This window comes from Elephas maximus, chromosome 13 (genome assembly GCF_024166365.1).
Source record: "Elephas maximus indicus isolate mEleMax1 chromosome 13, mEleMax1 primary haplotype, whole genome shotgun sequence".
Lineage (NCBI taxonomy): Eukaryota > Metazoa > Chordata > Mammalia > Proboscidea > Elephantidae > Elephas > Elephas maximus.
The window spans coordinates 70,856,900-70,879,864 of NC_064831.1; the positions used below are offsets into that span (position 1 = coordinate 70,856,900).

General features: G+C 43.6%; 1 protein-coding gene across 1 annotated transcript in view; it reads left to right on the top strand.

Annotated features, from left to right (window-relative positions):
• The window catches only part of ABHD17C (abhydrolase domain containing 17C, depalmitoylase), a 69,977-nt gene extending 49,851 nt beyond the window's left edge, over nucleotides 1–20,126 (top strand). The window contains exons 2-3 of the mRNA XM_049852800.1: nucleotides 13,635–13,814; nucleotides 18,669–20,126. Coding sequence (XP_049708757.1) covers nucleotides 13,635–13,814; nucleotides 18,669–18,888 — 400 coding nt within the window. The 3' untranslated portion in view covers nucleotides 18,889–20,126. The remainder of the gene's footprint in view (nucleotides 1–13,634; nucleotides 13,815–18,668) is intronic.
• The last annotated feature ends 2,839 nt before the right edge of the window (nucleotides 20,127–22,965 follow it).

Sequence of the window (22,965 nt, forward strand, 5' to 3'; positions counted from 1 at the left end):
AATCCATAGGGATAGGTGGCTGCCAGGCGCTGGGGGGGAGGAGGAAATGGGAGCGATTGCTTAATAATATCAAACCAAACCAGTTGCCATCGAGTCGATTCCGACTCATAACAACCCTATAGGACAGAGTAGAACTGCCTCACTGAGTTTCCAAGGAGCACCTGGTGATTTCGAACCACAGACCTTTTGGTTAGCAGCCGTAGCACTTAACCACTACTACACCACCAGGGTTTCCGATTGCTTAATGGGTATAGGGTTTTATTTTGAAGTGGTTAAAATGTTTTGGAGCTAGGCAGAAGATGATGGTTATACAACATTATGAATATACTAAATACCACTGAATTGCACACTTTAAAATGATTAATTTCATGTTATATTAATTTCACAGCAACTTAAAAAAAAAAAAAAAATTCAGGGAAGCTTTTTCATTAACCCTGAGAGGGTGACTTTTATATGCCCTGCTAGGGTGTTCCACAGTTTACCTGAAACTCAGCCTGTTCCCAAACTGAACTTACTTCCTTATGAAACAAACAAAATGCTAACCGCCTATTATCTTCTTCTCTACTTCCCTATTTCTGCCAGTTTTCTCAATGCTTAACTCTACAATTACCCTTGAATCTTTCCTTCCTCACTCTGCCTGCTGCATAGGTGTTGGATCTGAGTAACCCTGTCTTCCTCAACACCCCGCTTACCCAGCTGTTTCTCCTTCCCACTGCCACAACCTTCAGCCCCTCTGCATGCCTTTGGCATCTCGTGCACGTTCCCAAGCCCGTCCATATTCTGGCTCCACCTTCTTTTTATGTTCTGCGACCTTCTGATGTGAAACCCTAACTCCAGCAGCGAGGGGCTCCCAGTCACAATTCCCGGGACACTCCCCCTCTCCTGCTGTTACCTTTCTTCTCTTGACTAATTCAAATCTCCCTTCCTTCAGGATTGGCTTCAAGTTCAACCTCCATGGGAAGCTTTGCCTGACTTCACAGTTCCATTTTCATCATTCTCTTGACTGTATTTTAAGAAACTTATTGACCATAGCCCTGGCGGTGCAGTGGTTAAACATTTGGCTGCTAACTGAAAGGCCAGTGGTTCAAACCCCCAGCAGCTCCACGGGAGAAAAGACCAGGCGGTCTGCACCTGTAAAGATTAACCAAAAATTAAAAACGAAACTCATTGCTATCGAGTCGATTCCAACTCATAGCGACCCTATATGGCTATGAGCAATCCTTTATGGCTATGAGTCATAAAGATTACAGCCTAGGTATGGGGCAAAAAAAAAAAAAATTTTTTTTTTTTTTTTATGGGGCAGCTCTACTCTGTCACATGAGGCTGCTATGAGTCACAAATTAACTGACAACAACATACTTGGGTTTAGTGTTATTTCTTAGCTTGAATCTCATTTCCTTCTTTATTTCCCCCAAAGACATGCAACTCATGAGCACATGGCTTACCTCCATGACACTGAGTGTTTCTTGAAGTAGGTGAGGCTTCTTTTAATGTTGTATGTGGTCCGTTTTATTTTATAACAAGTGTGGAAAGAGTTCCTCGATTGTGCCCACGTTTTTAAAACTTCCTCAGGTTATAATCATCCCGCTTTGAAGTGTCCGTTTAAACCCAATTGGCTTGGTCAGAAAAAAAAAAAAACAAATATCCAGCTGACATCACCAGCCTTTAAATATTTTAATTTTGTTCTCAGACAGCACCACTGCAGCAAGCACTCACTTTAAAATGTGTTTCCTTTGCTCTCGCCATCAGAATTAACGGCCAGTGAACGCCTATTCCTGAAACGTTAATTCGTGTAACACTGAGAAGCTTTCTAAACCTACAAAGATGTATTTTTATAAAGGGAAAATAATCATGGTTTAGGCATTTTTATAAAGTAAAAATAAACATGGTTTAGATTATTGATGATTTTTTTTATCTTCCTCACAATTAAAATATAAAGCACACATTTGTTAAGCTTGGGTTACCAAAAGTAAAAGATGGATTTGCCATTTATGTGCCTGAAGGCGAAAGCCCTCCATGTGGCAGTTTGCTTTTTTACACACCTGCTTCCCTTGTCCTTTAACTCTGAAGCTTTGTCTTCAAATTTATTAGGCTTTCTCCAGTAGCCACAGGCCTCATCCTTTCAGTTAATATTCATGTTACCTTGTATGTTTATCTTTGTCCTGTGTCTCAAAATATTTCCACTAGGAATTCCAGCTCTGAAATATCTGAAATGTTGACTTCAAAGTAAGTGGAACGGTGCCAGGGTTGCTTCTTCTGAAGATAAATGGGAGCGCTCTTGACTAAAGGACAAAGTCAAGGCCCACTAACTTAAACAGGATGCAGTGTATCTTAGGGAAGCTAACCTTGTTCATGTTGTTAGAAAAGAAAGCCTTACGCTCAAGAGAAAACAAACAGATTTTACCTTGTAAGTCTCCTTCACTCAGCCCTCGCTCTTGCTGCTGATAGTGCTCCCAAAGCCCTTGGCTGCAGGGTTCCTGGGGGCTTGTCCTATAGGCTGAGTGGAATTTGAAGGCTAAATTTGTGATGGTCAGCCTGTACTCAGCATAGCTTGTGACCGGAACTAATGATAGACATTTGGACAGATCAAGAGCAAACATTGTGGGTGTCAGCCGAAGGGGTTACTCTACAGCTCACACTGCCTGATACAGAAAGACGTTATTCAGGGTCGCGGCTTCCCCTTGGTAAAAGCTGGGAGAGTTTAATTGCTTGTATTGTGTTTTGGCACAGGACCAGGCAGTGTTTTGTTCTCTTACACATAAGGTCGCCATGAGTCAGAGCCGACTTAAAGGCAACTAACAACAACAACAACGTGATGCCTAAAAACTTCAGTCCTTACTAGATTATTATGATGATCTTTGATGGTCTAACTCATCTCTATTAGTTTTTCACACAAGAGCTTCTGCTCCTACCCAGATCCCCAAGTGGCTGACCTTAAATTTCGAGTGGATTATATCATTTGGAATGATAACAATACATGAAATTTAGTTTTAATTTGCTTAAAAACATCCTTCGGCTAGAATCACATTTAGTTCAAATCAGGAGGTGTCTCCTGTGTGGCGATCTCTGAGTTGGGTGTTGTGAAATTTACCCACGGAATATACAGCACTGCCTATTCTAGTGGAGCTTAAGATCTCATTGGCAGCGTAGGGCATGCCGCGAAATGGTTAATCACATAGGCCCTCCTATCAAGTGTCTGACTGAACGGCTCAAAAAAGAAAATACCACGCGTAGACTGAGTGGTTGGGAAAAGCGTGTGAAGGAGGAAGGACTGAAGTGGACCTGAAGAGCCCCAGGGTTTTCTAGGTAATGGGGAGGAGAGGAGCGGGGACATTCCAGGCAGAGGGTGTTGATGAGACAGTGGGGAGTCTAACCCACAGAGGCACAGGGTTCACTTGGAGAGAAGAGAAAGGGGCAGGATGGTAGAGTGGGGCCAGATTAGGGAGGTTAATCTGAGGACATGAACTTTTTATCCTTAACCCCAAAACCAAACCCAGTGCCATTGAGTCGATCCTGACTCATAGCAACTCTGTAGGACAGAGTAGAATTGCCTCACAGGGTTTCCAAGGCTGAAATCTTTACGGAAGCAGACCGCCACATCTTTATTCCACGGTGCTGCTGGTGGGTTCAAACTGCCGACCTTTCAGTTGGCAGCTGCCAGGGTTCTACTAGGAAATTAACAGGACAAATTTTTTTTCAAGGAAGACGTTGGAAGATGGATTGGAACGGGGAACAGCATGAATGTGGCAGTGTATATAGCTAGAACCCGAAGGAAAGCAGGTCTGGGAGAGAAGAGGAAAGGTCAGACGTGGAAACTGATTAGGCATGGGGGAGTCCCAGAGTTGTCTATCAAGGGAGAAGCCAGGAGGGAAACAGGGAAGCTGTCAGGGTGCATGAGTCAGAGTAAGGCAGGGATTGAATCCAGGTCAGTAGTCAGGAACTAGGACGCCTGGCCCTCATCAACCGTGGGATGATGCAGAGGAGCCCAAAGGATAGGACGGAGCAGGCTGGTAGTTCGAGTAGTCAGGCAACTGGGTGGATGTAGGGACAGCAATGGTAAGGATCCCAGGAAGATATCTGGGTAACAGACCCTGGGTACTTGCTGTGGAGACATTCATTTTTGGACAAATTTTGCTTATTCATGTACCGAACTGGACAGGCAGATCCTGATAGGTTGACTACAAGATACCGTTGTGTGTAAACCAGCTGCCATTGAGTTGATTCTGACTCATGGTGGCTCCGAGTGTGTCAGAGTACAGTGGTGCTCCGCAGGCTTTCCAGTGGCCGGTTTTTGGAAACTGTATCACCAGGCCTTTCTTCAGAGGCCCCTTTGGGTAGATTTGAACCTGTAACCTTACGGTTAGCAGCCAAGCACGTGTATAGCCAATCACAGAGCAACAGAAGTGGTGTCAGAAAAGTGATCAGTATAGAAAATACCTTAAAGATAGAAATGGCAAGATTACTAGTGACTAAGAGTATACGGGGAGACAAGGGAGAGGAGAGTGAAAAATTAGCCCTAATTCTCAAGCCTGTGAGGTAAAGGGAATGGTGATTGGTAGAAATGGAAAGGCTGGTGTCTTAGTTATCTAGTACTGCTGTAACTGAAATATCACAAGTGGGTGACTTTAACAAAGAGAAATTTATTTCCTCAGAGTAAAGCAGGCTAGAAGTCCAAACTCAGGGCCTGAGCTCCAGGGGAAGGCTTTCTACTCTCTGTTCGCCCTGGAGGAAGGTCCTTATCATCAATATTCCCCTGGACTAGGAGCTTCTCCTCACAGGAACCCCAGGTCCAAGGGACGCGCACTGCTGCCAACACTGCTTTCTTGGTGCTGTAAGATTCTCTCTCTGCTTGATTCCCTTTTCATCTGTTGTAAGATAAAAGGTGGTGCAGGCCACACCCCAGGGGAACTTCCTTTACATTGGATCAGGGATGTGACCTGAGCAAGGGTGTTACATCCCACCCTAATCCTCTTCAACATAATCCAATCTTGCCTCATTAACCACAGGCAGATTAGGATTTACAACATATAGGAAAATTATATCAATCATAAAATGGAGGACAGCCATACAATACTGGGATTCATGGCCTAACCAAGTTGACACATGTTTTGGAGGACATGGTTCAAACCATGACAGTTGGGGAGAGAATCTGAAGCATCAAGTTTGGGAGACTGTCTTAGTCATCTAGTGCTGCTATAACAGAAATACACATGGATGGCTTCAACGAACAGAAGTTTATTCTTTCACAGTCTAGTAGGCTAGAAGTTCAAATTCAGGGTATCAGCTCTAGGGGAAGGCTTTCTCTGTCAGCTTCGGAGGAAGGTCCTTGTCATTAATTTTCCCCTGGACTAGAAGCTTTTCAGCGCAGTAACCCCGGGTCCAAAGGACTTGTGCTCTACTTTCTTTTGTGGTATGAGGTCCCCAAGTCTCTCTGCTCCCTTCTCTTTTATGTTTCGAAAGAGATCGCCTCAAGACACAATTTTATCTTGTAGATTTGAGTCCTGTCTCATTAACCTGACTGCCACTAATCCCGTCTTATTAACATCACAGAGATAGGACTTAAAACACATAGGAAAATCACATGAGATGACAAAATGGTAGAAAATCACACAATACTGGGAATCATGACCTAGCCAAATTGATACACATATTTTTGGGGGACACAGTTCAATCCACAACAGAGATGTTGAGTACGAAGCCATGGGGTGTGCTCAGAAAGAAATAGCGATAGAGAGGAAAAAAAGGGAGTACTGGAGCTAAGATGAGATATCAGGAATGAATAAACAAATTTTAGAAACCCAAAACAAAAAAAGCAAACCCGCTGCCGTCGAGTTGATTCCAACTCATAGCGACCCTGCAGAACAGAGTAGAACTTCTCTGTAGGGTTTCCAAGACTATAATCTTTATGGAAGAAAACTGCCACATCTTTCTCTCGTGGGGCAGCTGGTGGGTTTGAACCTGTAACCTTTAGGTTAGCAGTCGAGTGCTAAACCACCACACCACCAGGGTTCCTTTTAGAAACCCCAGTCACGCATTTATTCTTATAACAAATATTTATTGCACACCTACTGTGTGGCAGGCACTATGCTAGTAGGCACTTAACATTTGAAGAGTTCTACAAAAAAACAAATACAAAGAGAAAAAATTCTAGAAAAGAGTGGCAGTTGAGCTTGGAGAAATACTAAAGCATGAGAGAAGAAAGAGGAATGAGCAAAGGAAACAGGAGTGCCTAGAGAGAGAAGAATAAATCTGGCTAGGGTGATATTGGGGCACCATAGGAGAAGAACATTTTAAGAATGACAGTGGTCAATAGCAAGCTTTTATTCAGCACCTTTTACTGATGTTGAAACTACGTCATTCTTCACACCTTTCAAGACAGTAAGGCCACCCTGACCTCCAATGAGCTTGCTTTCTTCTTGACTCCCAGGTGGCCCACCTGACAACTCACTTAGCATGCCTCGTTTGCTGCTGTACATCGTGAGTTTTCTCATGTTTTTATCCACCCTGCTTTTTGCCCCCTTCACCCTGTTATCCACATGTTCCTGAGAGTTTACAGGTGGGCTTCTGCTGAGCTCTTCTTCCTAGCTTGTCTTTTTCTGTTGAGACTTCCTCTTTAAACTGCTGGTACCACATACCTATTCTGCAGAGCCTTTGTGTGTTCTGACCTTTGGGCTCTACTAGCTCCCTGTCTGAGTTCCGAGTTCTTGCCTCCCAGTCTTCTGCCCGGTTTTGTTTTTTGTTTATTTGGTTTTCTTGGCCTACCCTTCCCACACATGCAGACTTCCTGATTCTACCGCCTACCTCACCCCTTGATACTATGTCCAACAGGTTTAATCTTTCCACCTACTCAGATCTATGGCTTTTCCTGACCTTGTAGCTTCTCCAGGCTGGCCCCTCCGGTTACATGATACTGCCTATTGCTGCCACGTTAGTATGTTTTCTCCTAAACTACATCTTGAGCTTCCTAGAGAGAAGAAATGCCTGTCCCAGGACTGAATGGGTCCTGAGCCCTTGTAGTAGACTCTGATCAGAAACATCATGGGTTCTGTTTTCTGGGCTGTATATGCTGTTCTGGCAATTCTAGTGGAGCCATGTTGGTGGTGGTAGGAGGAAAAGCCTCCAACTCTCTAGCCTGCCTTCCTGTTTTCTTCTCTGGCAAATTCTCTTACCTAAGCCTAGGCCTAGGGCTGGGGACTGGCACAGTAGGATGGTCAGGAGGTCAAAGGATTCTGGTGGTTGTAATGCTGGGGGTTGAAGGTGATGGACCGTGCTTAGGTATAGAGATAAATGAAATCAGAATACTGGCCTGGAAGAAATTTGAGGAATTAGAGGTCATGATTGAGTCAAGAAAGGTGTTATGGATTGAATTATGTCCCCCAAAAAATATGTATTGTAAACCCTAACCCTTATACCTGTGGAGGTAATCCCATTTGGGAATAGGGTTTTCTCTGGTATGTTAATGAGGTCATAGCAGTGTAGGGTGTGTTTTAAACCAATCCCTTGAGATATAAAAGTGAATTAGGCACAGAAGCGAGCAAGTAGGAATGGGGGAAAGATAGACGCCACAGAACGCCAGGAAGAATGCTAGAGAAGCTGAAACAAGGATTTCCCACCAGAGTGGACAGAGAAGACTTCCCCTGGAGCTGGTGCCCTGAATTCAGACTTCTAGCCTTCTGAACTGTGAGAGGAGCCCTGGTGGCTCAGTGGTTAAGAGCTATGGCTGCTAATCAAAAGTTTGGCAGTTCGAATCCACCAGCCGCTCCTTGGAAACCCTATTGAAGCAGTTCTGTGCTGTCCTGTAGGTCACCGTGAGTCGGAATTGATGGCAACGGGTTTGGTTTTGGTTTTTCTTAAACTGTGAGAAAATAAATTTCTGTCCTTTAAAGCTATCCACTTTTGGTATTTCTGTTATAGCAGCACTAGGAAACTAAGACAGAAGGGTTAGTGGGGAAGACAGTAGAGGAGGGAAAACAGGTTATTGTCAAAAGGAGAACCTCAGATGCGAGATCTTAGTTCTGAGTAGTGGTGAAATCTGAGATGCAGTGAAACTAATGGTTCTCTGACCGCCCCAGAGTCCTGATCATTAGTTTGCTGAACGTCCTGTCCCATTTCTAATCTTTCTGCGTAAGTCTGAGCCATTCAGGATTCCACACGCCAAGGGTCAAATCTCAGAGTGTTAACAACCTGCTATGGAGCCCCAGGCCCCAAGCTGTGGTCATCTTGGGCTTATCCCAGCAAGATATAGTGACACTCTGTCATAAAATGAATATGCTTAGTCTCGTAAACATATCCAGGCTTTCCCTAAAGCCTGAAAACATCTAGTTATACATTTAAGTCAAGGACCAGAGATTTAATGAAGAGATTCCAGAGAGAGTCTGATAAAAAGTGTTCACTTTGACATGCAGATAGGCCTATAGTTGACAGAAAGCAAACAAGGCCCTTCAGCCTCCTAGATCTTACCCTGACCTGCTCTTGACCCTCTTGCTTCATCTGCTGTGACATTGAGTCCTTGCTTCTGCTTGTCTCCCATACTTTTGGGTACACGCTTGACTTCCCAGCCAGACTATATGCTCCTTGAAATCATCAAACATGTTATATTCATTTTTCTATCTCCCAGAGGGTCTGCGCCTAGTCCAAATGAGATACGCAGCAACTATTTTTTAACGCATATTTTTAAAAAGTGACATTTTTCGGCTATAGAAACTAACCCAAGGCTTACAAAATCACCAAATTAAAAGACTGCTGGCTGAACCCAGTTTAGATCTTTAGTTGAGTTAATCATTTAACAACTCACTACTTTTCATTTGTCGTCAACCTGGTTTTGGATACTGGATTGGCAACTGAGAGAAATATGATTTTTAGAGTCCCACCTGATAAGCAAGTGTTTGAGAAGGTTTTGAGGAAAGATAATAATGAATTTGGTTTTAGGTATGTCGAATGTAAAATTTATCCAGGTCAAATAACGTGGGCTTTGAAGTCAGGCCTGTATTAAATTCATAGCCCCGCCACTCACTAGCCATAGGTCTTGAGCGGGTTGGCTCAGCCTATCCTCACGTTCCTCACGTGTAAGTGGGGATGTGTATACCTCCTCTCAGGATGACTGGGACGATTAAATGAGAGAGGGGAGGCCAGTGAGGGTGCTGAGAACCAGGTGGGCACCAGCGTCGTTTCATTTCATTTCAAGGGGACCTTCTGCTCTGGGTCTGAGAAGAAAGGCCAGGGCTGAGAGTGAAAATCTGAGAACTACCTGCATGGAGTTGGTAGTTGAAGTCAGGAGTTAAATGAAGTCATCTGGAGAGAAAATGTAGGCGTGTAATATGAATAAACATTAGTGGTTGGGGAAGATAAGCCAGAGAAAGAGACAAAGACCTTGGGGCCGGGGGCGGGGGGGTGGGAAGCAGAGGGACCAAAAGTGAGTCAGTAAGTGCCTTTGAAGCCAGGGAATGGATTTGAGAAGAAAGGCATCGTTCTCAGTGTGAGCTGCTGAGGAGAAGTTGAATCAGATGAGAACCGAGAAAAAAGCAGTTGGATTTGATACCTCTGAGAGATATTTGAAGGACACTGTAGGCGCAAAGGTGGATTATAGTGAATTGACTTGTCGGCAACAGGCTAGTCAGCATTGACTTGATCACGAATGGTTTTTTGGAGTCCCTGGGTGGTGCAGATGGTTAACATGCTTGCCTGCTTACGAAAAGGTTGGAGGTTTGAGTCCACCCAGAGGTGCCTCAGAAGAAAGGCCTAGCAGTCTACTTCCAAAAAATCAGCCTTTCTAGAAGATTCCATGTTTTCAAATCCATGGCCTCTGACATATGAATTGTCGCATAGAACGCGGCTGCTTTTAGTTACTTCTTCAAACCTCACCATGAAAACTCCTTTTACTAACACAAATGAAGCTCTAGGCAAGAATACCAGGCAAGACCAGCATCTTCAGAGACTCTGTTGCATAGGCACAGTTCTGTGTGATGGTGTCAAGCACAGAGGTCGGGGCCACACGGACACTTGACTTTAGAAATGAGGTAGAACCAGTGTCGCTGAACAGCTTGTGTATAAATTGTTGAATGGGAGCCTCCATTGCTGTGTAAATCTTTACCGAAAACTCAATAAAATATTATTTTTCAAAAAGAAAGAAAGAAGGTAGAAAACGGACTCTGGTTCTGAACCAGATGTTTTCTGACCTGTGTCTGGAGACAAGAGAGCATATCTTTCTTATTGTACTCTTGTTTCCTCTTCCCAGCTGTTGCCATCAAGTCTGCTCCAACTTTTGGCCTTGCGTATAACGGAATGAGACATTGCTCAGCCCTGCGCCAGGTCCACTTCCCTGTATGATTCTTAAGGGTCCTTTAACTGATCTTCTTGCTTCCTTTTCATGCTTCTGTGATTGAGCTTGCCTGCCACTGAAAGGGTAGTCTTCCCAAAGCATAGCTTCATTCTTGTCACCTCTTCCTCCAGAAGCACCTCATCTTCTCCAGGACAGGCTCTAACCCATCTGCTTCCCATTCAAGCTCTTCCGAGATGTGTCCCCGCCAGCGTCCCCAGCTCAGTCTCAAACTCGGCAGCCACACAGGACTCCTTATATTCCCTGCACTTTCCTACTGTTGCATTTTTACGCACATTGTCCTTCTCACATAGAAAGTACTTTTTGTCTCCACATGTTCAAATCCTGCCTGTCCTTCATGGCATAGCCCAGATGCCAGCTCTCTGTAAAGCACTCCCCAATGTTTGCTAGCCAGAAATAGCCATTCATTCTTCAGATTCCTTTTACCGGTTCTACCAGTTGCAGACTCCAACTCATGGTGACCCCATGTGTGTCAGAGTAGAGCTGTGCTCATAGGGTTTTCATGGCTGTTTTTTGGGGGGAAGTAGATTGCCAGGACTTTGTTCTGAGGTGCCTCTAGATGGACTCGAACCTTTAACCTTTTGTTAGCAGCCAAGCATGTTAACTATTTGCACCACGCAGGTACTCCCCAGGTTTCTTAAGGGTCTCCATTTTCCTGTGGAGTTGCAGGTCACTTGGGGGAGGAAGTTGAGCTGAAATCCTACCATCCCCCTCAGTTACAGATTGACAGTTCTCTTCACTGAAGGCTGTTACCAGGAAGTATTTTATATGGCTGTCTGAGCTACAGTAAAGGAGCCCTGGTGGCACAATGGTTAAGTGCTCAGCTGCTAACGGAAAGATGGGCAGTTCAAACCAACCTAGCGGCCCAAGGGAAAAAAAGACCTGGTGATCTGCTCCCATAAAGATTACAGCCTAGGCAACTGTATGGGACAGTTTTTCTCTAACCTATAGGGTCACTATGAGTCGGAATTGACTCGATGGCACACAACAGCAGCACTACAGTAGGACTTATACCCAAAAGTGGAATTATTGGCTCACCATACGTATTCAGTCTGTACACTGAACAAATAATCCAAGAAGCTAGACTATATGAAGAAGAACAGGGCATCAGGGTTGGAGGAAGACTCATTAACAACCTGCATTATGCAGATGACACAACCTTGCTTGCTGAAAGTGAAGAGGACTTGAAGCACTGACTGTTGAAGATCAAGGACTATAGCCTTCAGTATGGATTATACCTCAGCATAAAGAAAACAAAAATCCTCACAACTGGACCAATAAACAACATCATGATAAACGGAGTAAAGATTGAAGTTGTCATGGATTTTATTTTACTTGGATCCGTAATCAATGCCCATGGAAGCAAAAGTCAAGAAATCAAATGACATATTGCATTGGGCAAATCTGCAAAGGACCTTTCTTTAAAGTGTTAGAAAGCAAAGATGTTTCTTTAAGGACTAAGGTGCTCCTGACCAAGCCATGCTGTTTTCAATTGCCTCGTATGCATGCGAAAGCTGGGCAATGAATAAGGAAGGCTGAAGAAGAATTGACCCCTTCGAATTATGGCACTGGCAAAGAATATTGCATATTGCCAGAAGAACAAACAAGTCTGTTTGGGAAGAAGTACAGCCAGAGTGCTCCTTAGAGGCAAGGATGGCGAGACTTCATCTCACATACTTTGGACATACTATCAGGAGGGATCAGTCCCTGGGGCAGAACTTCATGTTTGGTAAAGTAGAGGGTCAGCAGAAAAGAGGAAGACCCTCAACAAGATGGATTGATACAGTGACTGCAACAATGGGCTCAAGCATATCAATGATTATGAGGTTGGCTGAGAACCAGGCGGTGTTTCATTCTGTTGTGCATAGGATTGCTGAGTCGAAACCAACTCAACAACACCTAACAACAAGCCTTGCACTTTACCAGATAATGTCAGATTGACTTCTTAAGTGGTTCCCCTATTTACACTCTTACAACAGTGTCCGAGTTCCACTTTTCCATGGCCTTGCCATCCGTTGGCACTGTCTGACTTTTTCATTTTTGCCAGTCTCATGGGTATAAAATGATATCTCCTGGATTGGATTTGCACTTTCATGTACTAATGAGTCCCTGTTGGTGGGGATTACAGCACAGGCATCACAGGGATAGGAGTTTAGGGTTTACAACACATGTTCTGGGGGACGCCATTCAATCCATAGCAGGGGGCATTGAGCTTATGGTAATGGCGGTAGAATATTTTGGAAAAGGATGGAGATAATGGTGATACAACATGAAAAATCTGATCAATATCATTGAATTATAAATGTAGAAGCTGTGCTGGCGGATATTTTGGTGTGTATGTGTATATTTTCACCACACACGCACACACACAAAATGGAATCAGAGTAGAGCTGTGCTCCATAGGGCTTTCAGTGACTGTGCCCTTTCAGAAATGGATCACCAGGGCTTCCTTCCAAGGCACGTCTAGGTAGAGTTGAACTGCCACCCTTTTGGTTAGCAGTCAAGTGCTTATCCATTTGCAGCACATTACCCAAATAGAAACTGGAAGAGACTACATCAGGACACCTTTGATGGATTTAAAGTCTTAGAAGGGTTTAGAAGAAGAGGCTAAAGGAAATATAGTTTCTTCAGATTAAAATTATAAATAGCATTTCTGTTTTATTAAAAGCTCACCTTGAAGGGCTCTTCATAACAATATTATAATTTGCCAAACATGCTTTCGTTTTTATTTTAGAAGTGCATTTATGATTATCAAAGAAAATAAACAGGACTAATAGGAAATGGGAAACCCTGGTGGCATAGTGGTTAAGTGCTATGGCTGCTAACCAAGAGGTCGGCAGTTCAAATCCGCCAGGTGCTCCTTGGAAACTCTGTGGGGCAGTTCTACTCTGTCCTATAGGGTTGCCAAGAGTCAGAATCGACTCGATGGCAGTGGGTTTGGTTCTTTGGGTTTTTTTAATAGGAAATGAGACGACTCTGTGTAGGTCACACTGAACTGAACCTTATAGTGCATTTATTTAGTTAGCTGGCCATCTAAAAGTGTCATGTTCATTATTTTTATAGGATTTTGAGGAACATGAAATCTTTATTATTAGAGAGTATCCTGACGTAGACCCTTTACATTTATGTTTGTCAAACTTAATGTTCGTCTTAAGCTGAAGTGTACAATTAAATGATGTAAATTTTAAGATGATAAATGTGGGAATTCTGTGGATTTAAGATGTGGTGGTGTTTTTTTCCCTCCCTCCCTCTCTTTCTCCATACCGTAGCTAATGGCAGCACTCTCTGATTTCTCCAGGTACGGCGTAAGCCCTGAGAACATTATTCTGTATGGTCAGAGTATCGGGACCGTCCCCACAGTAGACTTGGCCTCGCGGTATGAATGTGCAGCGGTCATTCTCCACTCCCCTCTGATGTCCGGTTTGCGGGTGGCCTTTCCCGACACCAGGAAGACATACTGCTTTGATGCTTTCCCCAGGTAAGTTCACGTTTGTAAAGCAAGTGCTAAGCAGCCACTTTAAGCAATTGAATCACATTGCCACTAATACGTAAATATTTACTGAGTGCAGCCATATGTCTGACCCTGTGCTGGGCACGATGGGGGACGTGGAGGTTAACGTGACATACAGTCTAGTGAGAACCTTCTCCCCCAGGCCTGATTCATTTGTGAAAATCCCCCAGATGATGGCCAAGGCCCTTGATTGTACTGATATCCTAGGATTGGTTGATCCAGCTGTATACAGGCTACCGTGCAGGATAAAAAGAAGTATTCACATCTCCTAAAGGAACTTTTTTTTTTTTAAAGGAACTTAGAGTTCAGTATTTGTTCATACATTCAGATGGGCCTGTCCTTTTGACTCACAAGGAGCTAAAATGGGGCAATTAGCAGTGATATCAAAACCCCAAAACCAAACCTGTTGCCGTCAAGTCAATTCCAGCTCACAGTAACCCTGTAGGACAGAGTAGAACTGCCCCTTAGGGTTTCCAAGGCTGTAATCTTTTCTTTCTTTCTTTGAGCATTTAATTGTGTTTTAGGTGAAAGCTTACACAGCAAATTAGTTTCCCTTTCAACAATTTATACACAAATTGTTCCATGACATTGCTTGCCATCCCCGCAATGAGTCAGCGCTCTCCCTGTTTCCACCCTGCCTTCCCCATTTCCTTCCATCCACCAAGGCTGTAATCTCTGGGGAAGCAGACTGCCACATCTTTCTCACGCAGAGCTGTTGGTGGATTTGAACCACTGACCTTTCAGCTAGCAGCCAAGCATTTAACCACTGCGCCACCAGGGCTCCTTTAGCAGTGATAGAAAACCAAAAACCAAACTGGTTGCCATCAAGTAGATTGTGACTTAGGGCAACACTATAGGATACAGTAGAACTGCCCCACAGGGTTTCCAAGGAGCAGCTGGTAGATTTGAACTACCGACTTTCTGGTTAACAGCCAAGCTCTTAACCACTCTGCCAGCAGTGATAGAGACACTCAGATAAAAACCACGAGCATCCACAGTTTTGAAACTTCTGTTTTCAGTCAGACAAGACAGGTAACGGGAAAGCCAGCACGCTCAGTTAATCTTTGTAAAAAGAATTAAAAAGCTGAAGTCAGTTACTTTGGAAACAAGCCGCAGAGACGGTGTAAGTGAGCAAACCCACCTGCAATCCCAAACCTGCAGAAAGCAGCTCACTTCACCCCGCTCCCCTGTGTTTGATCAGAACTCTCCCCTGCAGAGGGGCCTGCACCCACAGGGGCAGCCAGGGGGCAGATAGGAGGGGGCAGAGCCACCGCCGACCTAACTCTGCTGCGCTCTAGTTGCTGCTGATGGGAAGGCAGGCAGGCAGATGGGCACCTGTACTGTAAATGCAGAAGCACCCAGCACATTGGTTTCTCGCATACCTCTGTTTAAAAAGTTCTACTTTAAAAAAAAAAAGGAAAGAAACCTAAGTTGAAAAAAATATTGTTTTTAACAAAAAGTCTGTGCACCTAAACTTTTTCAAAGTCCACTGCTACCGTGGCCTGAGATTGGGACGGCAGGACTGGCCAGCTCATATTTCTGTTTAAGAGAAGAGGCCTCAGCAGAAGTAATGTACAGCTTTAGGATTTTGATTGACCCATTAATTGCTGTCGCTCGCTTTAAAAAAAAACCACACATGGTTGCGTAAGCATCTGTTACCCAGACTGTCTCATTTCACAGAAAGAACCCTTCCGTTGGCACCTTTGGGGAACCTCAGGTCTGTGCCGGATCTGCCAGGATTCAATGAAATTCCACTTCATGGGAAAGCCGAGCTGCAACTTCCTAGTGGCGTGGCTAGGAATGTTGAGCAGGGCTAATGGGCTTCTCAAATGTGGCTTTATTTGTGCTGAATTGGAAATGAGAGGCTAGTTGTGGAAAGACAGATATTTAGCATGTCTGTGGGAAGAAATGCCAGGAGTTGCCCTGGCAACAAAATGAATAGGCTTCTTTTTTTTTTTTTCCCTGACTCTTAAATTAGCATATACCTTAAAATACAGCTATGACAACTAATTGGAATTTATTAATTAATAACCAGTTAGCAGTTAATCTTTAGTTGATAAACTGGGCCCTGCGCTGAACATTTTATGTTCATTATCCCATTTAATCTTACCAATAGCCTTGAAAAACTGGTCCAATTACTGTAGTCATTTTATAGATTAGGAAACCGAGGCTTAGGGAGGTTAGGTAACTTTCTTAATTAAGGTTGGTAAGTAGGGACAGCAATAAATAATTAAACAAATAAATGCCATTTCTCATATTCAATACTATAAATTATTAATACAGCAGATTTCAAACCATTAATGGTCACATTGACTTTCATCATTAATGGAACTTGTAACTATTTTCTTATGGTGTCCATTGCTACCAAATGGCAGTGTTGTCTCTGTGTGAGTTCAGCTCTTTAAAGGGAGACACTTTCACATTTTCCTTTAATCTCAAAAAAAAAAAAAATTAAAACAAAAAGAGTCCTTATCGTTATGTGGATGGTAGTCTGTTTTCCTTTACCTCTTTTACATTTAGGATCAGGCGGCAGCATTTAGCTTCAGATACATGCTACTGGAAGTAAAGGTCCTAAATTTTGCAGCATTCTGGGCAGTGCCAGGTCCATTATAAACCAGTTGCCGTCGAGCTGATTGCGACTCACGGCAACCCCATATGTGTCACAGTAGAACTGTTCCATGGGGCTTTTACTGGCTAGTTTTTTGAAAGTAAATCACCAGGCCTTTCTTCTGAGGCATATCTGGGTAGACTCGAACCTCCCACCTTTGGGTTAGCAACCGAGCACTTTAACCCTCTGCACCACCCAGCGACTCCAGGCCCATGATAATCAAGCAGTAAATATTTTCTGAATGGAATGCAATTGAACCGTCTGAATTCTTAGAAGAGGAAGGCACTTTGAAATTAAATATAGAGAGAAAGTAGGTTTCCAAACAAGGTTCTTAATCCGCAGATTTGAATACTGGCCCAGCAGCTTTGATCTTTGCAAATTACATGGCTGACCAAGTCTTGCAGCCTTCCTGGGCTGTCTTTAAAGTGCTGTGATGTCTTAAAGTGGCTGGCCGCTCATGAGTTGTTAATAAAGCCTATCTGACAGCTGTTTGTAGATCTTTGGAATGCGTAACTGATGTCAGAGCTCTTCATTATCTCCCGGACTCATGGCTGTTATTTAATAATCTCTCCGAACTTCAGCTTCCTCACTGGTCAAATGGAGGTGGTAATTCCTTTCTCATTGTGTTTCACTGGGGATTAAATGAGCTTTGGTTTGTAAAGTGCTTCTTGCAAAGCACCTGGTACGGTAAATGTTAGCTATTATTTTTAAAATAAGTCCCTAGGTGGCTCACATAGTTAAGCACTCGACTGCTAGCAGAAAGGTTAGCTGTTTGAACATACCCAGAGGCACCTCGGAAGAAAGGCCAGGGGATCTGCTTCCTAAAGACCACAGCCTGAAAACCCTGCAGAGCAGTTCTACTCTGCACACGTGGGGTGGCCATGAGTTGGAATTGACTGGACTGCAACTAACAACGTGACTTTTAACGAAAAGATTCCACAGATCGTACTAGTGAATGTCATTCTGTGACTCTGACAAGGGTCAAATATGGAAAGAAAGGTAAACCCTAAGAAGGACTGTGGCAGGCGGACAGGTTGAAGAGAGGTTTGATATATTCGTATGCCAAATGACCTGTCACCCCGTTGGAGGAGTGTCCCACACGCCCAGCCCAGAAATGCCGAGCACCTTTTGAGTTCCTCTTTGGGGTATACTTTCAGAGCCTGCAGCTCATTCTTTCGAAGATCCTCAAATATTCATCCTCTGAGGGTAGATTTGATTTTTGTAAACAGAAGTCATTTGGAGTCCAGTCTAGGGATTACGTTAAAATTTCAAGCTAAGTAGTACAGTGTTTGATCAAAAATGAGGCATTAGCTTTTATGGAACGGGGGTTTGTGAGTATCTTGCTAGTCGCCTCTGAAGCTAACTTTCAAACAAAAAAGTTCTGAAAAATTTAGAGCAGCAGTGGGTTAAGCCTCCAACTTCTGAAGGAGACGTTTGTTCAGATATATAAATTCTGGCCTGTTTATTTTTTTTTTAAAGTCTTATCTCATAAATAGGAGAACATCAAATATATTAGTTACTGGTTTGTTAGTCTGATGGCTTTTAGGGGCTCTGTTTTTAATAAAATACTTGAACAAAAACACAACGGCTAAATGCAATTTGGGATTCTGGATTGGGCCCTGGAACAGAAAAGGGGCATTAGTGGAAAAGCTGGCGAAATTTGAATGCAGTCTGGAGTTCAGTTAATAATAACGGCACCAGCGATGGTTGCTTAGTTTTGGCAAGTGCACCATGGTAATACTAGGATGTTAGCCTCCTGGGAAAATGGGTTAGGGGTTTATAGGAACTCTATGTTATCTTTGCAACTTTTCTGTAAATGTAAAGTTATTCCAAAATAAAAAGTTCATTTAAAAAATGAATGCTAAAAAAAAAAAACAGCAACAACCAGTTGCCATGGAATCGATTCTGACTCATGGTGACCCCGTCTGTGTCAGAGGAGAACTGTGCTCCAGAGGGTTTTCAGTGGCTGATTTTTTCAGAAGCAGATCACCAGGTCTTTCTTCTGAGGTGCTTCTGGGTGGACTTGAACCACCAACCAACCTTTCAGTTAGCAGCCCTGCTGGTTAACTGTTTGCACCTCCCAGGGATTGAAGAAGACAGTGTTTACTTCCTTGCCTGTGATTGTTGATTCACTTATTAAATATCGTACATGTTATCAGTGAGCGGAACTAAAGGAATGCCTCTTCTGTCCCCGTTCCCTTTCTGTTTTGCAGCATTGACAAGATATCTAAAGTCACCTCTCCCGTGTTGGTCATTCATGGGACAGAGGACGAGGTCATCGATTTCTCCCATGGCCTGGCCATGTACGAGCGCTGCCCCCGAGCCGTGGAGCCCCTCTGGGTGGAAGGGGCTGGGCATAATGACATAGAGCTTTATGCACAATACCTCGAAAGGCTAAAACAGTTCATATCGCACGAACTTCCTAATTCCTGAAGAAGGCGACTTGATTTTACCTCATTTACTGTGAACAGAAGAGTCCTCTGTTTTGCACCTGCTTTATCTGGATGGCTGTAATGGCTTGGTAACCATGAAGAAGTGCTCAGCCTTTAGGGTGTCTAATCGAAGAGCTGAGGCCATCTCAGCCTTTTGTACCTAGAGGTTGTTCTACTAATTCATACAACATGTTACACTGAACAGGCACAATCTCCAGCTTCATTACCTTGCGGGGTGGGGGTGAGAGCTGAACGTGGAGGCAGCCTTCTAGTGCTGTATGAAGTGTGCCCACATCCCTGGTCTCCTCCTTCCCCATCATTTACGATTCATTCATGCAGGACTCAATCCTCTCTCCACCGGTGTTCTCAGTATTTGACAAGCAGCTCTCTTTCAGCCACTGGATTCATGGGTGCGATCCATTCGTGAAGCTGTGATAGTGTAACTGGAAAACCCTTGTAATGAAAAACCTTTGTTAATTTTTGTTAACACACTGATCCTTCCCCCAAATGAATCAGCTGAAGGGTAATTTACTGGACCTCTCCATGGACAGCTTCAACAACTGTAACCAGATAAATATAACTGGAATATTCTTAAACAAAATGAAACTGGGTTTTTTTTTAAAACTGTAAATTTATTACTAGCCAACAGAGTTTTAATATTTTGATTGGTTGATCTAACAAAGAGCCTCGTGGACTTTCCTTCTGTAAAGTCCTCCTTGTAGGCTTTTTTAAAAGTACTGTACATATTTGCGATCCCATTGGGCATAGATTCTTTGGTCAGGCTACAACAATGAACTGCAGATTCCTTGTTTGTAATGTAAATGATTGAATACATTTTGTTAATATGTTTTTATTCCTATGTTTTGCTATTAAAAAAAATTTTATAACATTTCCAAGACCAAAATTCCGAGTTTCTGCTTTGAAAGAATTTATGTAATTAGAATTTCACTAAACTAATCTCTTTCGTTGAGAGGTTGTTTGGTTTTTTGACACTGGAACTGCGCCGAAGAAGCATCAGAAATGTGAGATGCTTACCATTGCTACACTACTTGTATTGTTTGGGGGTTTGGGTTTGGGGGGGTTCCTTTGGTTCTATTTTGAATTCTTTTCCAATTTAAAAGCCTTAAATGTACTGTATGCCTCAGATTGTTGTACACCTGGATTGCGGTTGATTGCCAGTCTGTGTACTGTTGCTTGGATACAGCACAGTGGTTGGTGATGGAATAAAGGAAACATGGATCAGAATGCATGGGCTTGTGCGCTTTTTTCCTTCATTTCTCCATCAGAGTAAACCGTGAATAAGAAAATTGCATCTTGTCTTGGTTTAAGAAGAAGCCCGTGGAGTTACAAACTTCACTATCTTTCTCAAGACCCAAAAAACCCACTGCTGTCGAGTCGATTCCGACTCATAGGAACCCTGTAGGACAGAGTAGAACTGCCCCATAGAGTTTCCAAGGAGCGCCTGGCAGATTTGAACTGCCGACCTCTTGGTTAGCAGCCATAGCACTTAACCACTACACCACCAGGGTTTCCTCTTTCTCAAGGTGTATGCTTTTGTTCTGTCAGAAACTAACTAGATTACTTTTGGAAGAAGCCCAGGTATAAAACATCTAGCAGTAAAGTTTAGGTAGTATCTAAATACTATTCTGGCCACAAAACAAGACAGAACTAATCAGGACAATCTAGTAGTGACCTGGCTCAGAGAGAAGACAGTGCCTGTGTCTTGGGGAAGGAAAGAGTGTGCTATCATCAACCAAAGTAGACTGTGTTCCATAGTCTTTTCAGTCCTTTGACCACCTGACCAGGAAAGGACCAACCGAGATATGCAGATTGTCAACCAAGGAGCCCTGGTGGAACAGTAGTAGTTCAGCCCATGGCTGCTAACCGAAAGGTTGCCAGTTTGAACCCACCCAGCAGTTCCATGGAAGAAAAGACCTGGCGATCTGCTCCTGTAAAGGTTACAGCCTAAAATTTACATAAACATTAAAGGGCAAGTACAAGTTGTCCTTATGTCCGATGTCTGTAACCTGGGGACTACTTGTACTTTAAGACAAAGATGAGAATGTAAGGGGGCAGGGAAACTAGATTAACAGAAATAGAACAACCAAAATGGAAATAATGAGAATGTTCATGCATTGTGAAGAATGTAACCAATGTCACAGAACAACTTGTGTAGAAATTGTTGAATGGGAACCTAAACTGCTGTGTATACCTTTACCAAAAACACAGTAAAATATTATTTAAAAAAAAAAAAAGATTACAGCCTAGGAAACCCTATGGAGCAGTTCTGCTCTTCACGTGGGATCACCATGAGTTGAAAATCCTCCTGGAGCAAGCTTTCCTGAGCAGGGATTAACAGCTAATGTTGGTGGGAAGGTGTGAAGATGCGGGAGCAGGCAGGTGTGAGTAATGTGTACACACGTGTGCAGGCCACCTCTGATCTTAGATTGACACCTAGTGGGGAAGCCTAGGAAGGGTAGGGGGCTGGCTTGCCGAAGGGGGTCATCAGGGAAGCTCCAGAGGTGATACTTGGCCCAGAAGTCCAGGAGACTGCAAAGGGAAAGAAGCGCTGCCAATGGCCTGCCTTTGGGGCTTCATGTTGGTTGGAGTGGAGCTATTTCTGACCCATAGTGACCCCATGTGACACAGTAGAACTGCCCCGTAGGATTTTCTAGGCCGGAGGTCGATATGAGTCAGAATCGATGGCACCCAATGACAACAGTCTTTATAGGAGCAGATCACCAGACCTTTTTCCCTTGGAGCAGCTGCCTTTGGAAGCTAGAGAACAGCTAACCTAGGTTCTGGAGACCTGATTTCTGATCCTATTTCTATGCTGTTTACATCCTTAGTAACCTTTCTCCCTTTTGTACTCCCAAAAGTATTTAGTAAATTTCCTTTTGTCAGCCAGATGTCATGGGAAACAATAAGATTGGCAATAGCAGAAACGAAGGTGGCAAAGCCCTTTCACATCATTGGTTTGTGACTTCATGGTGGTTTGTACCTATTTGAGGTAGCTCATACATTCTAACTCCTGAGTTTTTTCCCAGAACTGAAGAAGGGTTTTTGTTAGTTTCTCATACAAAAATTTATACACACGTTGTTGTGTGACCCTAGTTGCTCTCTATAATGTGACAGCACACTCTTCCTTTCCACCCTGAATTTCCTGTGTCCATTCAACCAGCTCCCATCCCTTTCTGCCTTCTCATCTCGCCTCCGGACAGGAGCTGCCTGTCTCGTGTATCTACTTGAACTAAAAAGTACACTCTTCACGAGTATGATTTTATGTCTTATAGTCCAGTCTAATCTTTGTCTGAAGAGTTGGCTTTAGAATAGGTTTTAGTTCTGGGTCAGCAGAGAGTCCAGGGGCCATGTCTTCCAGGGTCCCTCCAGTCTCATTCAGACCATTAAGTCTGGTCTTTTTACTAGAATTTGAGTTCTGCGCCCCACTTTTCTCCTACTCCGTCAGGGACTGTCTGTTGTGTCCCATCAGGGTGGTCATTGGTGGTAGCCAGGCACCATGTAGTTCTGAAGAAGGGGTTTTGTCTACCCTCTTTCTGATTTTGAATACGGGACAGCACTCCCCTAAGAATGGCATGTGTGGTGACACAGGGAATCCCAGGAGAGAGAGCCTGAGAGTCACCCTTCCTGAGTCAGTCTTTTTCCAGAGTGGGGTTCCGTTGGGGTATTGGGTTTATGCTTTATTTTCACTGAGTGGGGAAGGCTCTACTATGGGATTTATATGTTACTATTTAAAAAAAAATTAGCATTGCACTAAAGAGAATATCTCTCGGGGAGGGCAAGGGTGCCAAAAAAAAAAAAAAAGTACCACACGCACATTATTGGCTTAAAAATACAGTGCCACTTCTTTCTCCCTAGTCAGGAAGGAACCCCAGTGGCTCAGTGCTCAAGTCCTTGGCTGCTATTAGGAGTCTGAACCCATCCAGGGACTCCGCAGTCTTGCTCTGTGAAGATTAAACCAAAAATCAAACCTAAGCAGTTGCCATGGAGTCTATTCCGACTCACAGTGACCCTATAGGACAGAGGAGAACTGCCCCCGTAGGGTTTCCAAGGCTGTGAT